The sequence below is a fragment of the Ochotona princeps genome, chromosome 5 (assembly GCF_030435755.1).
Source record: "Ochotona princeps isolate mOchPri1 chromosome 5, mOchPri1.hap1, whole genome shotgun sequence".
NCBI classification, from domain to species: Eukaryota; Metazoa; Chordata; class Mammalia; order Lagomorpha; family Ochotonidae; genus Ochotona; species Ochotona princeps.
In genome coordinates this window covers 72,549,230-72,574,789 of record NC_080836.1, presented here as the reverse complement: position 1 = coordinate 72,574,789, position 25,560 = coordinate 72,549,230, and the positions used below count along the sequence as shown (strand labels likewise).

Below are 25,560 nucleotides of genomic sequence, written 5' to 3'. Positions count from 1 at the left end.
GACTCAGCTTTAAGGAAGTGAAATTTTGTCAAAATGGAATCTTGGGCAAAAATCTAACACAGAATGCCATGGGAGTAGAGCTGCTGTGTTAGAAGCAACAGCATTTCTACATACCCAGGTTTAGTAAGTGCTCCGTAGTTCTGAAGATGATGGGGTTTGCAGGAATATTTGGAAAAGGAGCCTCCCCCTACAGATCCCCATCCCCGGGATTCCGTTCTACTGACACCATTCCCCATGGCATTAGAGCAGAGCCAGATAACGTGTTCCACAAGGCTTATAGCAAACCAGGAACATTCAGAACATTTTAAGCCACATCCAAGAAAAAAAAAGGGAGGGGGGATAGTGATGTGTGTTTCTTGATCTTTCTGATGGCAGTATCTCTGTCTCCCTAGAACCCCGCTGATGCTTGCAGTGGCATATGGACACATTGATGCCGTTTCCTTATTACTTGAAAAGGAAGCAAACGTGGATGCTGTCGACATCATGGGCTGCACAGCTTTACACAGAGGGGTGTGTATAAAGCTCTCAGCTTTCACCAAGCAATGTTTCCATGAGCTTATTTTCTTTTTTTCCCCTTATTGCCCAGAATGATCAATTAATCTCAGTCAAAAAGAGATTACAGAATCTTTGGAAAGGTAATGTAATGAAAGGTCCACTTAGGGTTTCATGTTAGAGTGGCGTCATGGATCTGTGAACACCTGTAGTTGGTGGAATTGGTTTTGCCCTCTGATTACAAGATACCTGAACATCACTGAAAATATCCCCCCAAAAAGAAAAATGATAATCATAGAGAAGAAAATCGCAATCACCAGTAATCACACCTCCTGTAGAGATGTGCATATCTATTTATCTCCAGTCTTTTTCTTTATTTCTGCATGTGGTTTTATTTTAAATTTCAAAAGAGAGACTACTGAAGATACTGTTTGTAATCTGCTTTTTCTTTTCTTAGTATAAGTCAAAAAACCTTTGCCGTGTCACAAAATGTTCTCCATGTCATCATTCTTAATGTGCCATTGTGCTGAGGTGCTATCATTTATTTTAATGATTACCTGATTTTTGAATAGTGATGATACTGCTAGCTTTTTATTACAAATGATGGTGAGGATATGCATCTTGTGGCCAATTCTTTGTAACTCTAAACCTTTTTTTTTTTTTTAAAGGCAGAGAGGGGGGAGAAAAGAGACAGAGAAAGAGATCTCCCATCCACTGGCTCTGTCCCCAAATCCTCACAGTAACTGGGGCTGGGCCAGGCCAAAGCTGGAGACTGGGAACCTAGTGTCTCCTGTGGGTGACAGAAACCCAAGTACTTGAACCATCACCTGCCTCCTGGGGTATGCATGTGGAGGATGCTGAAATTGGGGACAGAGTTGAGACCCAAAGCAGGCACTCCAATGTTGGCCACAGGTCTACTAAGGGCCGTCTCAACCCACTGGGCCCAGTGCCTGCTCTTGAATTCTTTAAAGTGCAACTAATGAACTAAATAGAAAACAAACTGCGGTCATAAAATTACTACTTGGATATGGTCCCAACTCCCCCAGTAATGCAAGGAGGAACTCTAAATGATCTTGATTAAAATTCCTGCTTTTGTTTCTGAAGCACTCCCTGGAAACTCTGCACCAGCCTGGGAACCTTATATAGTGTTTCCTTAGTCCTCGTCACAATCTGTGAGGTCATTATACCGATCACATTTATAGGTAAATAAATCAAGACACAGAGAGGTGACGCCCAAGATTAACAAGGGTGAGAGCATGATTTCACTCACAACCTCTTGAGTCTTTTTATAAAAAGTTGATGAGTTATTCATTGTTTTTGAAAGGCAGAGTTACAGAGAGAGAAAGATTCATCTGCTGGTTCACTCCCCAAGTGACTGCAATGGCCAGAGCTGAGCCAGTCCAAAGCCAGGAGCCAGAGTCTCCCTGCAGGTGCAGGGTCCCAAGACTTTGGACTATGCTTTGCTGCTTTCCCAGGCCACAAGCAGGGAGCTGGGTGGGCAGTGGGGCAGCTAGGACACCAGGCAGTGCCCATATGGGATCCCAGCCTGTGCAAGGCGAGGACTTGACTAGTAGGACATCGTACCAGCCTCCCTCTTGAGTCTTGAGCTGATGTTTTTTACCACATCATGGTCCTTTCATGGTTATACCTGGAGAGTCAAGAGAGGTTTCCAGAATGTTAGCAGTCACAGGCTTTTCTGTTATGGAGCTGGATTGGCCTGCTTCCCAGCTCTGCCGTAAGATAGGGTCTATTTTCTTTAAGTCCGTTACATAGGTGGTTACTGTGAGGCCAGCTTCAGCCAACTGTATTATTTCCTGAGTTTCTGCCCTGCAAAAATAAGTTTTGTGTTTAAATTGCAATGCATCAGATTATGACAGGACACGAAGAATGTGTGCAAATGCTGCTGGAAGATGAAGTGTCGATTCTCTGTAGAGATGCCAGAGGGAGGACACCCTTGCACTATGCAGCCGCTCGGGGCCACGCCACATGGCTGAGTGAGCTGCTCCAGATGGCCCTTTCCGAGGAGGACTGCTGTTTCAAAGATAACCAGGGCTACACGCCGCTGCACTGGGCTTGCTACAATGGTGAGTTGTTTGCCATGTGACTGATTCTGCTAGGCTTCCCACCACCAGGCCACTGTGATTTCCATGGAGGAAATAACAGCATGATGCAGCGAACAAAAGTTTTCTTTTTTTTTTAAGATTCATTTATTTTCATTGCAAAGTCAGATATATGTAGAGGAGGAGAGACAGAGAGGAAGATTTTCCATCCAATGATTCACTCCCACCCCCCCAAGCGGCCACAATGGCTGGAGCTGAGCCAATCCGAAGCCAGGAGCCCAGAGCCTCTTCCTGATTTCCCACACAAGTGCAGGGTCCCAAGTCTTTGAACCATCCTTGAATGCTTTCCCAGGCCATAAGCAGGGAGCTGGATGGGAAGCGGGGCCAGCAGGACACCAACCAGTGCCCATAAGGGATCCCCGCGTGCAAGGCAAGGACTTTAGCCACTAGGCTACCATGCTGGGTCCAATGATAGTTTTCAATCTTTGCATCCAAGATACCTTTTTAAAGTTAGGGTTGTTTTTGAATAGTGTTCTTCCCCTTCATAGCTGCTATGATATCTTAATTATTAACTTTTCCCTTTTCTAAAAATCCGTGGCACAACTGCTAACCATAGCTTCTAGTGAACTTAAACAAGCAGTTTTAATTTGGATTCTTTATATATGATAAACAGTGATTCCACAATGAATTAAAATAATACAAATAAAAATTTTAAAAATTATGTAATAACCTGTCACACTTGCTAATAGATATGTGACATTTATTGGTATATCTTTTAAATTTTATATTCCCCACTTATTTTGTTGCATTATTATATAGTGGATTTAAATTTTATATTTTATTTATTTCAATAAAATGTAAAGCATGCTACTTGTATCAGTTAAAAAATACTGAAGTATCTGAAGTAACATTGAGTTTCCATTTCTAGTCTACTCTGATATACTTTGGAATATGCCTGTCACAGCTTTTTCTTTGAGAATATTAATGCTTGTAAATGTGAATACAAATGAATGCGCATCTGTTTTTAAAGTTGGAATCATATAATAAATATCAACCTATTTCTTTTGTGGTCACATTTACTTAAAATTCCATTGCATATATCCTGACAAATCAGTGCAGATTAATCTTTTGCATAGCTGTGTATAGCATTCTTTAAAAAGAAAATGGTAAATGTGTACTATGAGAAATGCTTACTTAGATTTCAAAAATGTTTTATAGCAAAATAAGCCTACTTATCTTTTCATTCCATTTTTTTCCATGAATGTGTAGGGGGTTCTCCTTCTGTAACAACCAGAATTTATCACTTATTCTTGTTGATTTGCACTCCGGTTGTTTTCCTGTGACAAAAATGTGATAGTGTGTGTTCATATTTTGGCACCATAAGTCTGTCAGATAAATTTCCAGGCATGAACTTTCTGAGTATAGGGCATACATGTTTAAATTTCAATACATTATATCATGTTGTTTAGCAAAAATGTTCTCGTAACTTTTTTGAGTGAGCTGAATAAATTTTATTGAACATGCTACAAAGGAGTGGTAGGCAGTGTCTGCCGCCAGTCTCCTAATTACCATCTCATCAAACATGTATACAAGTTAACGTTTCCCCACATCGTTGTTGTCCTAGGATACTGCTTTTTGTTTTTGTCAGTTTCACGGTCAAGGAAAAAGGTGATCTCGTTGTTTCAGTTTGCATCTCTCTACATAATAGCAATTTATTGTCCATTTATACATCCTCTTCTGGAAGTTAGCTTTCCTATCCTTTGCTCATTTTTAATTCCTGTTGACTTTGCAGAAGCACCTGTGCATATTCTTTTCCTGGTGGGCTCGTGGGAACACCTTGTCTTAGTGATTTGATCTCTGTGGGTTTTGTAGGTTGTGTTTTTAATCCCTTGCGTATGATGCCATTTTCCTTGCAGAGTTTGAGCTTTACGTATTTGAAGCTATCAGATAACACTTGATGATATTTAAGCTTCCAAACTTTTTAAAAATGCTACCTTCAGATTATATGAATATTTCCCCATCAATTTCTTATTTTGCTCCTATAATTTTTTGTATTTTTATCCTTCTAATAAAATGTTATCTTAGGAGCTGTGATTACTATGTGTGTGTATATACATGCATGTGTGAGCTCAGATATTTGGAAGTATTTGAAATAATTCAGAAGCTCCAAATTCTATTTACACAGACCTTTGGGTGGGGAATCACAGGGTCCCAACCTAGAGAATGGTGTGCCTATGTGCTGTCCTAAACAGCATCCCTTAGGAGAATTCATATGAGTAGACAGCAATTAAATTGTCTCAGGCCATGTGATGTGCAAGCTGATGGAGGCGAATTAAGTTCAGCTGAATTGGAAATCACCTGTCATTTTTAAAAAAATAATTCCTTACATTCATTCATCTGCTTATTAAAAAGATACTTACTGGGTGCTTACTGCATGCTAGGGACTGTTCTCAGGGCCATTATGAACACTTCACTGGGCTTTTACAGTCCAAATGTTTTCATATGTAACATTTCAAGTACTATTTTCTGTAAATTGTGACTTCTCCCTGTCACTGGGATACACAACTGTAAGTAAACCTAATCATGTAGGTGAAAGTAAGTTTTCTCTTACAGATATGGCCAAATTGGGGCATGCCTATGTTAGCATCTTGCTATGAGAGCTGAGTGTGACATAGAATCTAGTCTGTTTACAAATAGGAAGTCTTCTCTCTCTCACCAAACCATATGGCCTTCACTGTTTTGTTTGCCTTGATGTCTCAGAACACCTGTGAAAACAGTTAATAGCATTTTGACATTTTGTTAATTTTATTCTTTGGAGAGTGAACAGCCAACCAATTCAGGAAAATTCATGAGCTAGAACTCAATGTTTAATGAAAAAAACAACAACAGCATTCGGTGGAACAAGATTTCTTGGAGACTCCCTAAATTCTTTTGATTCCCTACAGGTAATGAGAACTGCATAGAGGTCCTTTTGGAGCAAAAATGTTTTCGTAAATTTGTTGGTAATCCCTTCACTCCACTGCACTGTGCAATGTAAGTAAAAATGCTTGAAGGTAATGATGTTTTAGTGCTTTTAGGAAAGGAAAAAAACATTCAGGTAGCAGATAATGCTAAAATACTCCATTTTCTGCTAAAGACAAATAGGTGTGATAGCAAAGTGTGATCCCCAGTGTTAATAAGCTTCCTGAACCCTTTGATGAGATGCCCCAGATCCATCTCACCAGCTGTATGGCAGGGCAGGCCATGACATGTGACATTCTTCACATTCCAGTAATGTGAAGAGTTCTTCCGGAGTTCTGAACATAAGTTGAGATTTCAGCAATATGCTTGGAAGTACATTTTATACCAGGAAGAATTTTTTTGGTATACTGGTAACTCTCCACATGCTGTAATTTTTTTTTTTTTTTGGAGAAATGCAATTTTTGTTCTTGTCTTGTGTGAGCCATAATTTGGGGAAGACAGTTAAAGTGACCCCTGCATGGGTCATCCTGGGGACATTGCCTATAGCATTGCCTCTGAACTTGGCATAAAGCTGTGTAACTTGGTTGAAAAAATATTGGAGGCATTAAGAAGAAGCCAGTGATGGAGATACTCTGAACCTTAAGGAACCATGTTATCTGCAAAACTTCTCGCAGGGGTCCTTGTGTACTTGCTGTGCAGCAAAGCGCTACTGCAAGGGTTGCAGCAGTTATGTCATTGAGATATATTCCACAAAATATTTGCGTGAGATTTAAAAAAATGAACAAGATTAAATATACAGTAGATGGAAAGAAGAGTTAGGAAGGCAAATATGTTTTAAAGGAGTGAAATTTTTACATGAAAATCCATTTTGATTTCAGAATAAATGATCACGAGAACTGTGCCTCCCTGCTCCTTGGGGCCATAGATTCTAGCATCGTCAGTTGTCGAGATGACAAAGGCAGGTAAGTCTCCTGAAACGGCTTTGCCTTCCGTGTTAGTAAAGCATAGTCTGCTGTGCCATTACAGAGCGGCAAGATACCTAATTTTTTTAGAAGAGCAATGCATAGCATATCTTTTTAAATTTTTATAAAAAGGATATATAGTTAAGAGAACTCCCCCTCTTGACACAAAATCCTTATTCTGTTCCATAGGGGAAGCTGCTATCCACTGTTCTTTCCAAATTCTTAATTTCTCTAAGCATTTTATGTATATATCACCAAAACATATATATATATATATATATATATATATATATATATATATATACACAATTCTTTTTCTGTAAGAAGTTTATGCCATTCATGGAAATGCTCTTTTTATGTTTTAGAGACCTTTTCATAGTAGGATATACAACTTTGCCATATTCCATTTTTTAAACAAGTTATTTCTCATTTATCTGAAAGCCAGAAAGAGAGAAATAGAGGCCATGTTATCTTGTAGTTCAGTCCTCAAGGGCCTATGAAAGCTGTACAGGAGCCAATCAACAGCTGGCAGCCTGGCGTTCGATCTTGGTTTCCCACATGGCTGTGAGGATCTGATTGCTTGAAGCATCACCTGCTGTCCTTGCAAGGTGCACGTTAGTAGAGAGCTGTGTCACCAGCAGGAGCAGGACTTGAGTCCAGGCACTCTAACACGCATTGCAAGTGTTGCAAATGTTGCAAGTGGGGTCTTCTCTGTTGTGCCCAACGCCCAGTCTTTTCACAGCCCTTCTAATGCTGCATGCTGTTTCCTTGGCTTGATGTATCGTGTTTTTACTCTGCTTGCCCTCTCTTGAAGAACATTTAGATTGTCTCCCATATTTTGTTATTTTGAAGTAAACATGCTCATGGGTGTGTCATAGACATGACTAAGTATAACTGAAAAACAAGTGAAAAGATCAATTATTTTTTATCACATTAAAATAAACTGATTAATTTGAAATGCAGAGTAAGAGAGAGAGAGATTGCTTCCATCTGTTCCTGCCTCAGTAGCCGGGTCTGAGCCACATCAAAGCCAGGAGCCAGGAACTTCACCCAAGACTCCCCCATGAGCGTCAGCTATCAATTAGCCCACTGCATCAAAAGTACTGCTGGGGGGAGGGTGTCGCAAGTGGAAGCTTAACTCTCTGTGCCACAGTGATAGCCCCAATAAGCTTTTAATGTTGACAAATCATCAGCCACTTACACTGGACGATGTAGACTTAAAATTGGTACTCAATCAGCCAGTTGCCTGAACTTCTAAGACTCAATTGTATGAGTATCTATTTCCAACAGGAGAATGAACTCACTGGGTCTCAAGACTAAAGGGGCACTAAAGATTCACTAACCCAGCCGCTGCATACACCCCTCTCCACATGTAGAGACCGCCATTCACATAGGTAACACTTCAGTCAGGCCTTCAGAGGGTGTGTGGTCAACGACTCTTACCTGGGAGATTGGAATTTCCAAGGGTAACACCATGCAGTTTCTCAGGCAGTTACTAAAGAGAGGGTAAGTTTATAGAAAACTAAAATCCTATGTTTTTTAATTCTTTGAGGACACCCCTTCACGCAGCAGCCTTTGCTGACCACGTGGAGTGCTTGCAGCTTCTTTTGAGACACAACGCTCAAGTGAACGCAGTGGACCAATCCGGGAAGACGGCCCTGATGATGGCTGCTGAGAACGGGCAGGCAGGCGCTGTGGGTGTGTACTTGTCACGTGCACTTCGTGTTCATGCTTCCCCAGTGACAGAAAATAGTGGAAATTCAAAAGAAAAATCAGTCACATTCTTAGAATGTATGTGTGGAAAGGGGCCGTGCACAGTCGCACTTAAGCTGCCTGACTGTGTGCCCAGGTGTTTTGTGTCACTGGAGAATTGTGTAAGTGCTGTCAGTAGGAAGCAGTCTTTATGCAGTGAGATTTTTGACGTGTAGAAACACAGGGTTATAAGCAGAATCATTTAACTGGTCATGATGAAAAACTAGAAAATAAAATTAATGCCTGTCAACCTTAGAATTAGAACCAATACGACAATAAATTGTTTGTTTTTTTCTTTAAAAAAACCCCACAAAATAGAATCCAAACTAACATAAATGTTGTTTTTGTAACAACTTCTTGAAAATGCATGTGATTAGCATCTAATCTAAATAACTTTTTTTTTTTTTGCTTTTTCTGTAGACATTTTGGTGAACAGTGCCCAGGCTGACCTGACCATAAAGGATAAAGACTTGAATACACCCTTACATTTGGCTAGCAGTAAAGTATGTAAATTAACTGAAAACACTGTTGCTTAAAGGAGTTTTTGAGAATAATTTAGAAGTATTTATTTGATTTGAAAAGCAGAGCTTTCTCATCTGCTGGTTCATTCCCCAAAATCCCCTAATGGCTGTGAGCCCGGAACTCGGTGCAGGTCTCCCTGTGGGTGATGGGGACCCAGCTCCTTAGCCATCAAGATCAAGATGCGCATAAGCAGGGAGAGGATGGGAACCTAGGCATTCCAGGATGGGGAGTGGATATCCCAAGATGCATCTTACCAAATGCCTGCCCAAATGTCTGCCCTTGTCTCTTGGCATTGTAGTAATGACAATAATAATGCCAGTAGAATCCTGACTTTGAAGGAGTACATTTGCTCAGAATGCTTTCAATTTTGGATGAAATGGGGGGTGGGGGGGCCGCAGGCACACCAGGCTAATGGGCTTTACCAGCATGAAGGAGGAGCACAAGCTGTCGGCAGCGGCATCTGCCTTTTACTTTCTCACCACGTCTGTGCTGGTGCTGCCACTGTATCTGTATCTTAGTGAGCAGGTTAAGGAGCAGGTTAGGGCCTCAGTTAAATCACTGCTAAAATGTAGGGGCTAGTGCTGTGGCACAGCCTATCAAGTTGCCACTTGCAGCCATATCAGAGAGCTACTTTGGCATCCCAGCTGCTCCAGTTTTAAGCAAGCTTCTTGCTTAAGTACCCAGGAAGGCAGAGGAAGATGACTCAACTATGTGGGGTCCCTGCCATCCATGCGGAAGACCTGGACGGAGTTCCCGTCTGCTGGCCTTGGCCTGGCCCAGCCCTCAGGTTGTGGCTATTGGGGAGTGATCCAGTGGATGAAGATCTGCCTTTGTGTCTCCAACCTCCGTTCTTGTTACTCTTTCAGATAAACTAACAAGTCTTTAAAGTGAAACATAAATTATTTATTTTGTTTTTATTTTATTCTACTTGAAGACATTGTAAAACCTAGTAAAAAATAATGAGAAACCAATAAATACACATTTTTCTCTTTCTACCTTCTTTTCTGGTATATAGCTCATTGCAGGAAACAAATTTTTTTGTTAATAGGCTTGAGTTTATGTGTTGTTCCAGGTTCTTATTCCACATAAAAGATTTTAGGGGCATATGTATTCCTTGGAAAGATATGTTCATGTATATGTGTATCTATAAATGTATTATTTTAAAGAAGTGAGATCATATTTTATAATCTTTATTTATTTATTTAAAAGGATTATAAACAGAGAGAACTCCTCCATCCACTGATTCATCCCGATGGACTCTATAGCTGACTTTGGACCAGGCAGGATCCAGAAAATTCATCCACATTGCCCACATGGGTGACAGGAGCCCAAATGCCTAGGATGTCCTCTGCTGTTTTTCCCAAACCATTAGCAGAGAACTGAATGAGGAGTAGAGCATCTGGAACAGGAACCAAAGCCGACATGGAATGCTGGCACTCCAGGCAGCAGCTTTATTTACTGTTGCACAATGCTGGCCCCATATGGTGCTTTAAAAATCTGTGTGACACTTCAACTTAGGAATAGGCCATCCCTTATTCAATCCATCTGCTATTATTGGACAGAGACATTATTGTCAAATGTTATAAAGCTTATTATAGGGAAATATTTTCTAGGAATCCTTATTCGTTTTTAAGATAAATTCCTCAGGCCTGGAGCAATGGCTCAATTGGCTAACCTTCCTGGATCCCATAAGGGTGCCAGTTCGTGTCCAGCTAATCCACTATCTATCCAGCTCTCTGCCTGTGGCCTAGGGAGGCAATAGAGGATGGCCCAAGCCTTGAAACCCTGCACCTGCAGTGGGAGACCCAGAAGAGTCTCCTGGCTCCTGGTTTCAAATCAGCTCAGCTCTGTCCACTGTAACCATTTAGAGAATGAACCACCAGATAAAAGATCTTTCTCTCTCTCTCCTTCTTTCTATAAATGGTCTTACCAATAAAAATAAATAAATCTTAAAAATGAGAGAGAGAGAGAGAGAGAGAGAGAGAGAGAAGTTACTCAGTGTAGCCTTCTTGAGCTTAAAGATGTGAACATTTTAAAAACCAGATCATTCTCTGATAAGGTCACAGTAGTGTGCATCCTGCCAGCAGCACGCTGGAATGAAAGAGCCAGGGACATTTCTAAAATCATGTTTAATTGCATCCCACATATGACATTGTGGTATGGTGCCAGTTGACACCAGCGACGGTGATTAATTTCAGCAGAGTTAAAATGCTGAAGGTGTTATGTAGGTTCGGCGTTGCCACAAGTTTCGACAGTTTCTTTGTGCTCTGAGAATCCTGTGGAAATCACAAAGGGTGCTTAGTTTGATGAGGTTCTTGTCAAAGCATTCGGTGTTAGTGTAAATACAGTGCTTCTCAAACTTTATTGTGCAAACAAATCAACTAGAAATTGTATTGAAATCTACATCGGTGTATGAGGTCTGGAGTCTGCCTTAGAGGCAGTGTATTTCACTGCCAGCTGAACTTCATGCTAGAGGTCCAGGGGCAAGGGCTTAGAATGCCATGACTCCTTAAAAGGGCACCAGGCCTGAAGCTATGAAAGGGTCTCAGATCTTTTAAAACTATCAGTTGCCTATTATTGTGAGATAGAGAGATGTCCCCACCCCCTAGTTGAGGGAAGAAAAGAATGAGTTTCCTGATGTAGGGTCCCTTCATGGTGCAAAGAGTAAATGGTGAGGAATGATGCAAATAATTGTTGTAATGGGAAATCCAGTGATGATGGATCACTGAGGTGGTAACTGAAGGCTTCAGGAAACACATTGGACCCAATATATGTATACAAAGTAATGGTGAAGGATTTAAAGGATACTTCTAATTCTACTCTGTTTACCAGCTGAGCGTGCTACATTAGCATCTGCTTTAGCCCTCCAGGCATTAATTCTAACAATTATCTCAGAAGTGTCACCATTTTAGTTCAGATCTATGTTAACACGTTTCTTTTAATTGACCTTATATAGAATATTAGAGTATCTGGGGCCCATTTTTTTGTTTTAGAAGAAAAAACAGTACTCAGAAAATAGTCCTATAAAATGTTTTTGGTTAGAGGAAATTCATTTGCAGTTTAAAGCATAATGAAGTAATTTTTTAGTAACCTGTCTGTGTTTCCTGTTTCTTATCACTCCTTTTTCTTTATTAGGGTCATGAGAAATGTGCCTTGTTAATACTTGACAAGATACAAGATGAGAACCTTATTAATGCAAAAAATAATGCACTGCAGACGTAAGTAACTATTTCAGTCTTACTTGAACTTAGAGTCATAGTAATTTATTCAACAAGTGTTTAGAGTTGGCTGTGTCAGGCTAGCACTGGGGAGTGCAGTGATGAGGAAGGTAGACCCGGGGCCTTCTTGCCATGAGATTTGCAATCATTCACCAACAACTGTTGACTGAGCTCAACTGTTTGCTTAGAATTCTCATTTTGATACATTGTCATAAGGTTCTTTGAGATCTGTATTTTTCCTTTACTGTTATTTCTGTAGAAATGCTGTAATTTTAGTGGGCTGCTAGAAAAAACTGACATATTTGTTTTACATTTTAACATTATATATTCTGATTGGAAAATGGCAGTTTTATAAATCATGTTCCCAGAATACATTCAATGAATTTCTAAGCCATTTGTCTTAATTATATTTTAATGTGATTCATTGTAACCCTTGGTGTGAAAGATCTCAAAGCTGCTTTAGGTTTCATTTTAGGAGATTATGTATGCATTTGTTTTAAAGACAAAGGAATATTAGGAATTTATTTTTCCATTTAAGATTGTTAAGTATAAAGTGCAGTATGCTGAGTTTGACATTAATCTCTAAGGGATTAAGAATTCAGTAAAACATCTGTGTGCTTTTAGTAATAACACCATTTGAAATTATATACAGAAGTTCTTCAAGAAGTTCATATATAATAGCCATGTGATTTAAAAGCTGGATATTTCTTCCAACATCTTTTTGCACCAACAGAGGCTTACCAGAGCAAGTGACTAGTGATTATGGTGTCCATATTCATATCTGAGTTCCCAGCTCCAGCCCCCAGCTCTAGCTTCCTGGTAGTGTGGACCCTGAGAAACAGTTGTAATGGCCCAAGAATAATTGGGTTCCTGCTACCCATGTGGGAATTCTAGTTTGGGTCACACTGGCTCCTGACTTTGTCCCCAGCTCTGATTGCTGCAAGCATGTAGGAAGTGAGCAAGTGGATGGGAGTCAGTCTGTCTCTCTCCTCTCCTCTGCTTCTCAAATTAAAAATACATGCATGTATACATACATGTGCATGTACACATATGTATATAAACACATATGTATAAACACATACATGCATGTATGTGTGTATTAAATACATATGTATATATATGGAAGCTCATATGTTAATTCTATTGTTCCATAATCCTTCCGAAGTGCCTGTGCATATATGCATGATAATTTGTATACCAACCCTGTTGAGGAGCTGTGGAACACAGTGATGGCAAGGCTGTGGTAGCAATCAAGTAAGAACCTTTACTGTTATAGAGATTGAGATGCAGCATGTTTATAATACCCACAAAGAGATCTGGGCCAACCATGTGAGAACAGTTGAATCATTGGCACCTAGAAAAGGTCTGGTTAGCAAATACCTTTTCTTCTCTGTCAAAAGACCCATGTATCATTTGTAAATCCTTAAGTACTTCTTCCTTTTAGTGGTTCAAGCAATCAGAATGCCACATTTTCCTGCAAGTACGTAGCCTCGCTAATGCTTGCTGTTGTGTGTTGCAGACCGCTGCACATTGCCGCCCGCAATGGCTTGAAGGTGGTAGTCGAGGAGCTGCTGGCCAAAGGGGCCTGTGTGCTGGCTGTGGATGACAATGGTAAGTGGAGAAAGGGAACGAGGACTGGTTGCACCCTCCATGTGCTGTTTGAAACCAGAGGAAAATGAGAGACAGAAGCCTATGAACAGGCAATCATAATGCTCTCCTTAGAATTTCCATGCGTGTGAGCAATCAAAGGATACTTTGTCCTGTCTGTCATTTCATAAAACACACAGTCTACCTGTGGCCCACCAGTGCTGTTCATTCTGCATGTAACGTCAGCAGTTGGTCTCTAACTCCTCAGCGTGGTGGTTAAAAATCTTTTAGAGACATTACAAAGCTTTCAACTTGGCATTCAGAATGCTAACTACATACACTGAAGAGTTTGGGATTACATATGTCATTAGTGCATGCTCAAGGGCTCCAGTAAAAACCTAGGTCTTTGATTGTATTTCAATTCATTCTGAGATCAAACAATTTGTTAAAAGCACAGATCAGAACTCATATTCCCAGTACGCAAATTGGGGACCATGAATACAAATTTTAATTAATGTCGAGGCTTGAAAGCTTCTCCTGATCTATCTAATATTTCTTTCCTATGAGCTGATTCTTCACAGAAGCTTTCTACTCTGTTTCCTAAGAAATTTTGAAAACTAATGAATCCTAGAATTGTACTAAGCTACCCTTTTAAGCATAATGCTTACTAATTAACGTTGGGAGCAAAAGAGGAACTTCTGGATATTTATGAATTAAGTATTTCTTTAAAACATAACATTACTTATAGCATTTAATTTCATTATTATAACGTGTTAATGTGACTCAACTGCTTATTACAGGTATTGGAATTAGCAGCTCATGCCAATTTCTCAGAAGTAAGCAGCCCTACTGACATCAGTAGTTAACTCTTATCAGTTTTGGTTCTGCAGCCCCATTTACCCAGCATGCGCCCTGCTCTGTCCCCAACGTGGCTCCTGTAGGAACTACAGAATTTTCTCTAACTCCATCTCCTTGGTTTTCTCACGTCACGTTTCCTCACCCTCTTATCTCCACTCTATACTTTAAGATTGGTATGCAGAGGCCTATAATTTTTCTCCAGAATGACCAAACAGACCAGAATAAACCAATTTTGTCCTTTTTTTCGCATATATATGTGCATCTGCATCCGAGCTCCTGTCTTGGAGCTTAGCGCATCCCAAACGTGTGGGGCAGGTTTTGCCCAGAATTGTCATAATTCCTATACTCACCACTGAACCTTTGCAGAATGGAATGTTTATGTCCATTCTTGTTCTCACACCAGAAAGAATAACCTCTTCAAGTACTCAGGGGAGTGGTGAGGGAGGATCAGGTCAAGTGATAAGAAGCAAGCCAGTGAAATACGAAGCTTTACCAAGCTAGTTCCTCTGAACGAGTGAGTGTGTGCGCTGCCCATTGTGGAGTGGGAACTGGTCAGCAGAGGTATGGGTGGTCCTTTCAGACCAACAAAGCAGAGGACTGATTGTACAATGAGTAGATTGACCCAGGCATGTGTTTCTCATATGGACTGAACCCGTAAAATCTAAATGGTAGAGAATGATCCGACTCTTCAGGTGTGACAAGAATAATATATTTCCCAAATCTGTTGTATTTCCGATTTAGGACTTTACTTAGTGGGATGACTATTTTTCAAAACCCTGTGAAATTTCTCTTAAATGACTTGGAGTCACAATCAACCATACCTTCTTGTATCTGATCTCACGAGATTCCATTTTTCTACAGTTGGTTTGGTAGTGCATATTTTATCTGTATCGAGACAAAATAGCATTAGACAATCTTACTGTCATCTAATTTGCAGTGTTTTTCTCTAATCCGACAGACAGTTAGCTACAATGCGAAGTCATTGTTCTCAGAATGAGAGTCCTGTGTGGTCTGAGTCTGAGGCTCATGTTGTGTGTGTGTGTGTGTGTGTGTGTGTGTGTGTGTGTGTGTGTGTGTGTTGTACTTGCTTGCAGGTGGAAACATCTTCCTGGTTGTCCTGTGGAATTGTGTCCCATCCCCACCTTCTCCTGTTTCTGTTCAGTAGATGAAAGCAGAAATTCTAACTTCAGAAAGTATTGTGCTTGCTGTAGCTGTGTGAGCTTAGGGAAAGAAAAGAAAAAAGAAAACCTGCCCTCCCCACCCCCAGTGTCTCCCTCCCTCCCTCCCTCTCCAGCCTCACCCCCAGCATGACTTGGGAAGAGTCACTCACCTTTTACCTAGCATGATTTCTAACTCAGCATACATCTCGGCTTGGGTGGGCCTAGGAGATGTACTGTGAAATGCTCGCGCCGCCTCCCCTGGACTCCCTGGAACTAACCACTGCCTTGTCTGCGTTTACGCCCAGGTCATACCCCGGCCCTGGCTTGTGCTCCTAACAAAGACGTGGCTGACTGCCTCGCCCTCATTTTGGCTACCATGATGCCTTTTTCTCCTTCCAGCACAATGACGGCTGTCAACTTCGTGTGTTTAAAAAAAGACAATTTGAGCAGGACGACCCTCTCCAATCTGGGTAGCATGGTGAGCCTGTGCGATAACAACGTAGGCTCCGAGGATGGGTACAATGAAAATGACTCTGATTCAGAAACATTTTGACTTTGCACTGCAGGAGCTTTTCCTCTTTGCCTTGATTCCCCTGGGTCGGAGGAAGGGCCGCAAGCTTGACTTCCTGGTTTGTATCCAAGTATTATTTGGGACTTGAGCTCCCAGAAGTCAGTAGGGAAAGAATTAATCAAACACAGGAAGGGCAGCAAGGCTATAGGTTGGAATACGCAATTTTGCTTTGTTTCATGTTTTGCTAGGTACTGCCATGAAAGTCTACCTCTCATTTTAAGTAAAAATTTTTTAGAAGTGTATTTAATCCTTTTTCTTTGGGGATAATGCATGAGAGAGAGGCAGCTGTTTACTATGAAGAATTTTTTTTTTTTAGTTACTCAGCAGAAAGTTCTCAGAAGTGTAGCAGTGTGACATTCATGTCCCCTGGGAGGGGAGGGAAGAAGTGGGTAGGAAATACCTCAAGCTTCTTCTCGCTGTGATGTTGACTTCCTCACTAGAAGCCAAAGGTAAAGGCTTTCATCTTCAGAAAAATGCCTGAATGAATCTAAGAGGGTCCAACTGCTTAAGTCCTCTCTAATAAGCACTTAAATATCCAGAATTTCTTTCTGAGTTCCTTCTGAGAGTTTTAACATCTTTGTTAAAGTTGCTGGATGAATAGGAAAATTGAGGTGTTTTTTTTCCTAAACATAAATGTAGCATCCTAGTGTTCCCCCGAATAAACCTATGATTAATTTCCATCTGAATGACTGAGCCCAAATCTAATAGCATTTCCAATGAAAACTACATTGCACCAAAATTTGAAGACAGTGTGTACATTTAATAGGAAACTGGTTCATTGATTTTTAAAATAATTTTTGAAATACATCCAAATCATTGGCATTACTCATCAGTAGGAAAATATTAAATGAGCGCCTCACTCAAGGTCATGGCCAAGTGTGTGAAAGTATGCCTGCGAAAGGGAACAAAGAAAGTGAACACAAGAAGTGGAGATGGGTGATTTGGAAATGACAGCCGATTGCCAGTTGCTTAATGCTGATCAGCCTAGTGAATACTGTGCTCCCTCTGCCAAAGCTTCTAGGTCCAACGGACCCCGTTCCACCCCCGGAACAGCCGTCCAAAAAGAAGAATGAGAGTCTAGACGCTACGCACATGCATACGCACACATAAACGTCTATGTAGATATGTATGTAGTTCATCAGCCAACTCTCCATGAGGACCAAAATGCTTCCGTCTAAAATGGAAGATGTAAGTTTTTTTTCCCTTCAAAATGCAAGAACTGCAGTAGCTTTTCTACAGAGTTACAATGTACTCTTTTCTGCATACCACTGTTGGTTGCATTTTGTATTTCTTATACAGATTTCTAGTTGACACCTTAACATTTGTAATTGATGATGTGTGGACCACAGTTTATTAGCATTATTGTTATTGTTATTTTTGCCAAACTAGGAGAAATGTCCATACACTTTTGATGTAAATGTGTTGGTATTTATGATACAAGACAAATGCTGAGGAAACATCCTGTGTCCATTCACTGTTTTAATTGCTGTGTATCTTACTTGGAATAAAAAGTGGAAAAACCATACTTGACCCTGGACTACCCAACAGCCTCAGGGCACACCCAGCATGCCCACTGCTCCAGGCTCCAGATCCTCAAGTTCATCTGTGGCTCAGTTGTCGTCTGTCGCTGACTTAGAGCTTAGAAGACATTACAGCCCATGTGCTCCTCTGTGTCGGGAAAAGGAAAGTGTGCAGTGAAGCACAACAGTGGCTGGAAGAAAGTTCAGAAAACAATCCACACCTCACTGAGAAATCATGCTCTCACCAACCTAACAGGAAACAATGTGTGTGTGGGCACTCTGCCTAGAGGGCCAGTGAAAATCACCAGCTCTAGGGCTTATTTCCACTTGAGGAAAAGGACAAGAAGGATGCGTCCCATCCATGCAGTTCTCGACAACAATGTATAATGGCTTCCATTTTGACCGTGGAAATTTCTGTTTTATAGTATATGTGGGGTGTTTGTAAAAACAGTATTATGTCGTATCTGGATCAGATACAGATACTGTGCTGTATTTTCCATTCAGCTGTAAAATACTTTTATCTTAATTCTTCTAATATCCTGGATTTCATTAAATCTCATATTGCGTTCTTTATAATTGAGTGCTTGTTCAAAGGACTTACAGAGCTGATACTAATTTCACCGCAGAATTTCTACACCCCCACCACTATGTTTTGAATTCTTCCTGGGTGTGCTGCTTCCCTCCTTGTTAATTTTAGACAGGATGAATTTTTAAAGAAATAGGTAAATTGTGAATGGGCATTAGTGACCTTATCTTTGCTGAAAATAAGGGAAAGGCTGTGTTGAAGGATACAGCATCCTGCAGTGTCTTTTTGTGCACAAGTGCATGGAAATCTTGCTCCATTGGCATTTAAGGCAGGAGAGGAAATGCCTGCTTTAATGGTGAAGCAGTGTTGACATTTTTCCTCTTGAGTAGCAGAGTAAAAGGATGGTTCCAGCAAAGCAGGGAGCAGCCATGAGGCATTGTTGTCTCCATGGAGTCGCCTTTAGCCTCTCCCCCTACCCCTCCCCTCTGTCTCGTAGGAGCAGGGCAAAGGAACAAAACACAATCATGCTCACAATGAACTGTTCATTGAATCAATCAGTGTCCTTTTCTCTAGTCCACCCTCTAATTTTCCCTGTCCCCAAAACTAAATTTCTTAAGAAATGACTTTTTCAAAAACTATAATTTTCTATGTGTTTCAATTACATCTCTTAGAGCAAAATTGTGTTTGCAAAAAGAGGGAGGAAAAAAAACATAAAACTTTGTGTTTTTAATTGAGTCTTAGTTGCTTAATGCTTTTACATGTTATTTTTAGACTGTATTTTAACCATAGCCACAGGGATCATGCTACTTGGCACGTAACCTATTCGCCAGTGTCTGTCTGCCTTTGGTAAATACTATCTTCGAAACGCCTAAAATCTGCTATGATTCTACAGTAAATAGCTCAGGGGATTTCTCTTTATCACCACTAAAAGGGCAGCGTAGTATGTTTTGGTACTTAGGCAGTAAACAGCTGCTTGATTTATTATTTTATTGTTAGAACAGGAACATCAAATGGATTTGCTGCACTAGTTATTCTTCGTACTGTGGAGCAACTTGGTTTGCTGGTCTGTTGTGTTGGTTGAAGAACTCATCCCATTTTTGTCTTGTACTATGAAGTTAGAGTGCCTTTTTATATTTGTATATTCTGACAATGTTCTGTGAAATGTTTTGTATTTTTTTCCATTGGAGTGTTATCAAAGCAATATAATGCCAGTGAGTTTTCCTTTCAGTCTTTCTTTGAAGATATAGAGTGTGTTTTCCTACTTCCCCTTTTCTTGCTTTGAAATGAAAATGCTATACGTTTTCTAGAGGCATAATGTTTCATTTTATAGTACTGAAATATTTTCTTCTTACAAAACTGTAAACTTTAGGTCAGTATTATAGGGGAAAAGTGTTTTAAGATAGTGACAATCTGAGTGTGTGTATAAAATGTAACTCTATATGTTTCTTATGCAGTGATCTAAAAATTCAATGCAAATATCTTGTTTGGTAGTTTTGTCTACATATTTTATGCTTTAGCATGTGCAATATATCTTTGCAAAGCACGATGATACAAATCTGGTACCAGTGTTATATTTTGCATAGCATATTTGTAACAGCATAAAATATTGTCTGATGATTTCAGTGGAATTTTGTCTGTAATGTTTTATTATGTAAATTGGAGTTGAATGACTCTGGTAAATGCCATGACTGTAAAAATGAGGGAAATGGTTTTTAGTTCACTGAGTGACTTTGATCCAATCTGAACTTCTCAAGCACAGTTTAATACTTTTTGCAACTACTGAATGCTCTGATAATGTAAGGAAGTACTTAATTGTAATATACTATGAAAATGCATTCAGATTGTTATTTTTACAAATAAAAACGGTACAAATATTGTTGTGATTTGTGGTTTCTTGAATTTCCCAATTTATATTTTTTTCTAAATTATGCTGTTTTGTATTTTTGTCCTCCACAAGCCAGATGAACTTTAAAGTTTGAACATAAATAGTCATGATAGTTCCAGATTTGCTATTTCCGTTTGTATTATCACAATTAGAGAAAAAGATTTCCAACATGTTCGTGTTTCTGTTGTTTATGTGTGCCGTCAGCTTTTTCCATAAATGGTTTGAACTTGACTTGCAATAAAAGACATGTGATAAACTCAGAGTAGAAAGATTAGGAAGGGGAAAAAGAACACAAATACAGAAAGCATAAAATTTAACAGCGTGGCTGTGGCTGGACATGAGTTTGTGCTAAGCTTGCTTGCAGCCTGTTAGATTGGGAAGATGCTGGCCTGAGGCAACATGAGAGTGAGTCCGTGACTGACCATCCAGGCCTTATCTCCTCAGGAGTGTCTGGAATAATACCCCACAAGAACCACTCAGACCTTGTCTCAGCCCACCACAGGAGTACCCTATACCATAGATCACTTGCTACAGGTAGCTCGCATGCACGAACTGAGCTATTTACTGTAGAATCATAGCAGATTTTAGGCATATCGAAGATAGTATTTACCAAAGGCAGACAGACACTAGCGAATAAGTAACGTGCCAAGTAGCTGTGCCTAGGATGAATAAAAGCCCAGTGCTGTCTACCCTGGGTGGCCATTTCCCTCATGTAGTCACCCCCGCCACCGTCACCCCTGCCCTCCATGTGAAAGTCGTCTGGACGGATTCCTGCAGGGGAACAGTAGTCAGACTCTTCTTGCCTAGTAAAGCTCTGCCTGAACTAAGGTCTCTCTTTTACTCTCTTTCTCTCCCTGTTGTTCCCGAACCTAACACTGCCAAGAGTGAAAATGTGACCAGTTACATAGTCCGCATACTTCAGAAAGAAGGAAGCCAACTAGGTCCTCAGGACTGTAGAATAAATCAACCATGTTTCTGATTTGATTCTGTCATTACTGCTCTTCCACAGTTTATTTGCAACATAGGAACCCACCTCCCTGCCTCATCCTTGATGGTGTCTCTAAAATTTCTTCCCAGGTCTGTCTTGCACCCAGAGGTTCTCCTATTGAGTAGTAACTTCAAGGATGACCTCTGGAACTAAGGACGGATTCCTAGTGATGGAGTTTCTAGCTAATGAGAGAGATTTGAAGGTGAGGCTGTCAGATCATACCGTTGGGGGATGTTAGCCGTATTTCCATTCAGTCCAATCCTATCATCAATTTTCACAAGCAAACTGAATACCATAGAAGTTACATGACTTGCCCAAACTTGAGAGCTGGTGATCTGGCTTTACAACTTGTGGAAGTTCTCTGCTTTCCACCATTCTGCCCTCTAATGTTTTGTTTCATTGTTTGTGTTGCTTATTTGGTTTTTTTTTTTTCTGCCAGAGTTATTCAGGAAGGTTTTGTACTCATCCACACCTCATTTCTTATTCAAATGTTCAAATATGAATGCTTTCCAGACTTAAAACTGTAAATCAAAAATCACATTATGAAGAAGCCTTCAGTTGTTTAGTTTTCTATGACTGTAACAAATACTCCCAAAATCTGATGTCTTGAGACAAGCGTTTGCTAGCACCTTGTATTTGTGAGACAGCTGTGGCGTAGCTAGCTTATCTGCTTCAGAGTCAAGAAGCTACAGTCATGCTGTTGGCCAGGGAGAGATTCATTGCTAAGCTTCCCCGTGTGGTTGGTGGCAGTATTCATTGCAGGTTGTGGCTGAAGGGCCTCAGTTCCCATAAGAGCTGCTGGCTGCTCACAGTTCCATGCTGAGTGGAACTTTGCATAAGAAGGCTCTCAGTGTGGCAGCGGGCCTCCTTTTGAGGAGCTGAGAAAAACAGAGAAAGGAGCAAAACTGAAGGCCCAGGGTTTTGTAACTGAATCTCAGATATTGTTGCACTTCGTGCATTCTCATTAGAGGCAGGTTACAAGCTCTAGACTATTTTGAAGCATACCTTGTTGCTTAAGCCAGATTTATTGGGAGAGCTGTTGGAAGCTACTGACCACACCGTGTCCTTGAGGATATGAAACCAAGCTGGGAAGCTGCTTCCCAACAACTGCTAAGAGTGTTATCGATTTTTTTTTTTGTTCTCCTATTCAAGAAAAAGAAATGTAATGATCCTCTAATTATACTCAAGTTCTTTGAAGTAAAAAGGAGATGATGGCTTCTACTATAGGACATACATACATGGTTGAACATTGCTGTGGCACTGTCTTCAAACTGCTTGTCAAAGGACCCTTCTCATTCCAGCGACTAGGTTTAGATCCTCAAACTTCTCACCTCACATAACATGCTTACTGTGTTCCAGAATTAGCTTGTGAGGTACAGAAGCATTAAGCTAAAGGGCTATTAACATAACCTAAAAACATTGTGGGTAAAAGTGCTCTATGAATGTCTCTTTAGCAAATTCCATAATGAAGGTACATTTGCTTTAAAATACAAACAGCAAGTGGTTGCTGCATTCATTAATTGTTCAGAACTCCAGGAAGTAATTGGAAATGTGAAGGCATTTGTGGTTGGCACAATGACCAAGGATGTGAAGGGTGAGGCTGACATTTACTATTCTGAGGCCCAGGAGGATCAAAGGTGACGCCTCACTGGGTAAGCAGCTGCCCCACCCACCGTGCTCTCCCATCCACTGCCTATCTTCCTGCTCTCTCGCTTCTGAGTCATTTTTTCATCAGCTTATTGCCTATGAAGGCAATCATATTTCTTTCAGAAGGAATTGCATAAGTGTATTCTGATATATACGTCCTTATCAAGACAACTTGCAACTTTAAGACAAAGAAACTTTGGGAGGCAAGTGTGCTCTAATTGTGGGCATTTCCAGAAGAGATCATACGCAAGTGAGTGAGGAAGCGAGAAAAGCTGCAGCGCTTTAAGACAAATGTTTCCTTTCCTTGTTCTCTCCCACAAACGTATATACACAGATAGGTACATTCATTGTCTTCAGGGGCAATAGTCTCTGTTTACTGTCTGGGAAAGTTCCTGCTCACAAGGGTGGGGACACTTCATCCATGGTCACAAGGCAAGGTCTGGTCATGCAACACTGTGACCTCTTGTGATTTTCTAGGCTCTGGTGGTTACAGTGATTAACATCATTTCTACCTGTAAGTGACAATCTAATGAAACATCTAAATTCTGGACAGTTTTTTTTAATTTCAAAAGTGAAAGTGTTGAAACTACTTCCAGCACAAAAAGCTTACATATAATCACTTGATAAAACACCCCGCAAAACTGAGAAGTTCACGTATTCATACTTCTTAAATCTGGCTTCTCTAAGAGTTGCAAATATTTAAGAACAGATCTTAACCCACAAGAAGTTCCAGCCATATAGAGGTCATAGAAGAGAACATTCTAGGGTGAGGAAAAAGTCAGTGCCAACACCCAAAGTCATGAGATTGGCATATTCCAGACCAGGGACAGTCCCAGAGTTGCTGGAGACTCAGATGGCAGAGAGAGAACAGATTAGACCAAGAGTAAACTGAGACCAGATACCAAATTTTGTGAGTGGGGAGGAGTTTCTATTTTATCCTGGATATGACAAAAACTGGGTAAATGCAAGCAAAAAAAAGTCTATGATGTGATTTCTCTTTTTTAGAGTTTACTCAAGCTACTGTAGAAAGGCAATAGATAAATCCACATGAATGATGAAGTCACTGCGGCAATAATCCAGAATGTAGACCTAGTGGTGCAAGTGGATGTGGCAACCAGGAAATCAACTTGGGAAACGTCTTAAGGTGTAATCAATGGAATCTACTGATGGTCTGAGGTCAAACACATTGCCTGTCACTTGGCAGGGAGTCTAGGGTTTAAGGCCATTTGCAATTATTGATGACCAGACATTTCCTTTGGAGTGAACAGAGAGAAGAACTGTGAACCAACCCTGGTTACTCCAGCATTTGGAAGTGAGGAAGAGGAGGAGGAGGAGGACATAGGAGAGAAGACCAGCAAAAGGTGGCAGGTAAGGCAGTAAGAAAATTGGGATACCAAATAAAATATGACCAAGTTGACCACTGAATTTATTTTGCAAATGTAAATGAGAGCAGGGCGGGAGACAATTCAGTGACTGAGCTGAGGAGAGAAAGGGAGGGGAGATGGTGAAGAGAAGAAGGAAAAATGAGGCAGCAGCTAGCGAAGAACTAGAAACCAATGAGAATGCTTATTTTTAAAAATAGGAATATTGTAGCATATTGATGCAGAGGTGGGAAGCCGTAAAGAGTAGACTGCACCTCTGAGAAGGGATGGGAGATTATGGAGAAAAAAAATTTGAAACAGTTGAGGATTGCTGAGTGGAGTTTAGTACCCTTGAGACTTATGGCAGTGAATTTTGAAATTATCCCAATCATGATGGTAGATTTGTTCATCAGATAGTTGAGTGCAGTCATAGGATAAGTACAGGTTTGCCAAGTGAGTGAGTCCAAGATGATGTTTTAAACAGATACAATTGTAGATATATTATGGGATCATGGATCATAAACTGGTTGAGGAGGAAATTCAGGACAAAAGGAAAGTTGTAGATAGTGATGGTATAAAGTAGGGGACCGGCACAGTAGCCTAGCGGTTAAAATCTTCACCTTGCATGTGCCAGGATTCCGTCTGGGCATTGGTTCTAATCCCAGCAGCCCTGCTTCACATCCAGCTCTCTGCTTGTAGGCTGGGAAAGAGGTTGAAGATGACCCAAGGCCTTGGGACTCTGTACCCACATGGGAGATCCGGAGGAGGCTCTTGGCTCCTGGATCCTGGTTCCTGGCTTTGGATCGCCACAACTCTGGCCATTGCAGCCACTTGGGGAGTAAAGTCAGTGGATGAAGAGTCTTCCTCTCTGTCTCTCCTCCTCTCTTTACATCTGCCTTTCCAAAGAAAATAAATAAATCTTAAAAGTAAGACATTCATTGAGCACCTTTATGATTATGGAATTTGAGTACTGGAGTTGGTGATCTGGATGTGGAATGCTTGAAGTAAAGATTTTAGAGGTGATGTAGTTTTAATGTCAAAGTCAAGGATGCAATAACAGGACGGGGTTGTTCCCAATGATTGAAGGAAAAAGTCTTGGCATTAAAGAAATAAAAAGTAGAGGAGGCCAATATGATGAATGACCCAATAGCCATTTGTCATACATAGAGTTTGAGCAAAATTGAGAAGTTTTGTATTGTGCATTTTACTGTAAGTAGACATACACTCAGAGCCAGTTTATTCTCAGATTGAAGTTTGGTTTCAGGATTACAGTGAAACATTTAAAGAAGTAAAAAATTGTCAAGTGCATTCATGTTAAAACAACAATAGCCAGACCTTGACTATGGTAACAGGTTTTATGACCATATGGTTTAACCTAAATGTGTTTATGAGGCTCTTCAGAAAATATGAGAGATGGCAAAGAGTTGCAGAATGAACAAAAGGAGAATATGGATCAGACAAATGTCTTAGCGTTAATAATGAAAACGCAG

The 25,560-nt window shown here is 40.5% G+C and overlaps 1 protein-coding gene across 9 annotated transcripts in view; it reads left to right on the top strand.

Moving 5' to 3' along the window:
* ANKRD44 (ankyrin repeat domain 44) overlaps window positions 1-24,159 on the top strand; it is a 304,874-nt gene extending 280,715 nt beyond the window's left edge. For 2 of the 9 annotated variants that reach the window (XM_058664771.1, XM_058664772.1), the window contains exons 20-28: window positions 393-510; window positions 2,360-2,576; window positions 5,498-5,585; window positions 6,392-6,475; window positions 8,028-8,173; window positions 8,648-8,730; window positions 11,885-11,967; window positions 13,487-13,578; window positions 17,158-18,864. In XM_058664771.1, the coding sequence (XP_058520754.1) occupies window positions 393-510; window positions 2,360-2,576; window positions 5,498-5,585; window positions 6,392-6,475; window positions 8,028-8,173; window positions 8,648-8,730; window positions 11,885-11,967; window positions 13,487-13,578; window positions 17,158-17,216 (970 nt within the window). In that variant the 3' untranslated portion in view covers window positions 17,217-18,864. The other 7 variants (XM_058664767.1, XM_058664769.1, XM_058664770.1 and 4 more) reach the window with 6 other exon arrangements.
* Window positions 24,160-25,560: the final 1,401 nt, after the last annotated feature.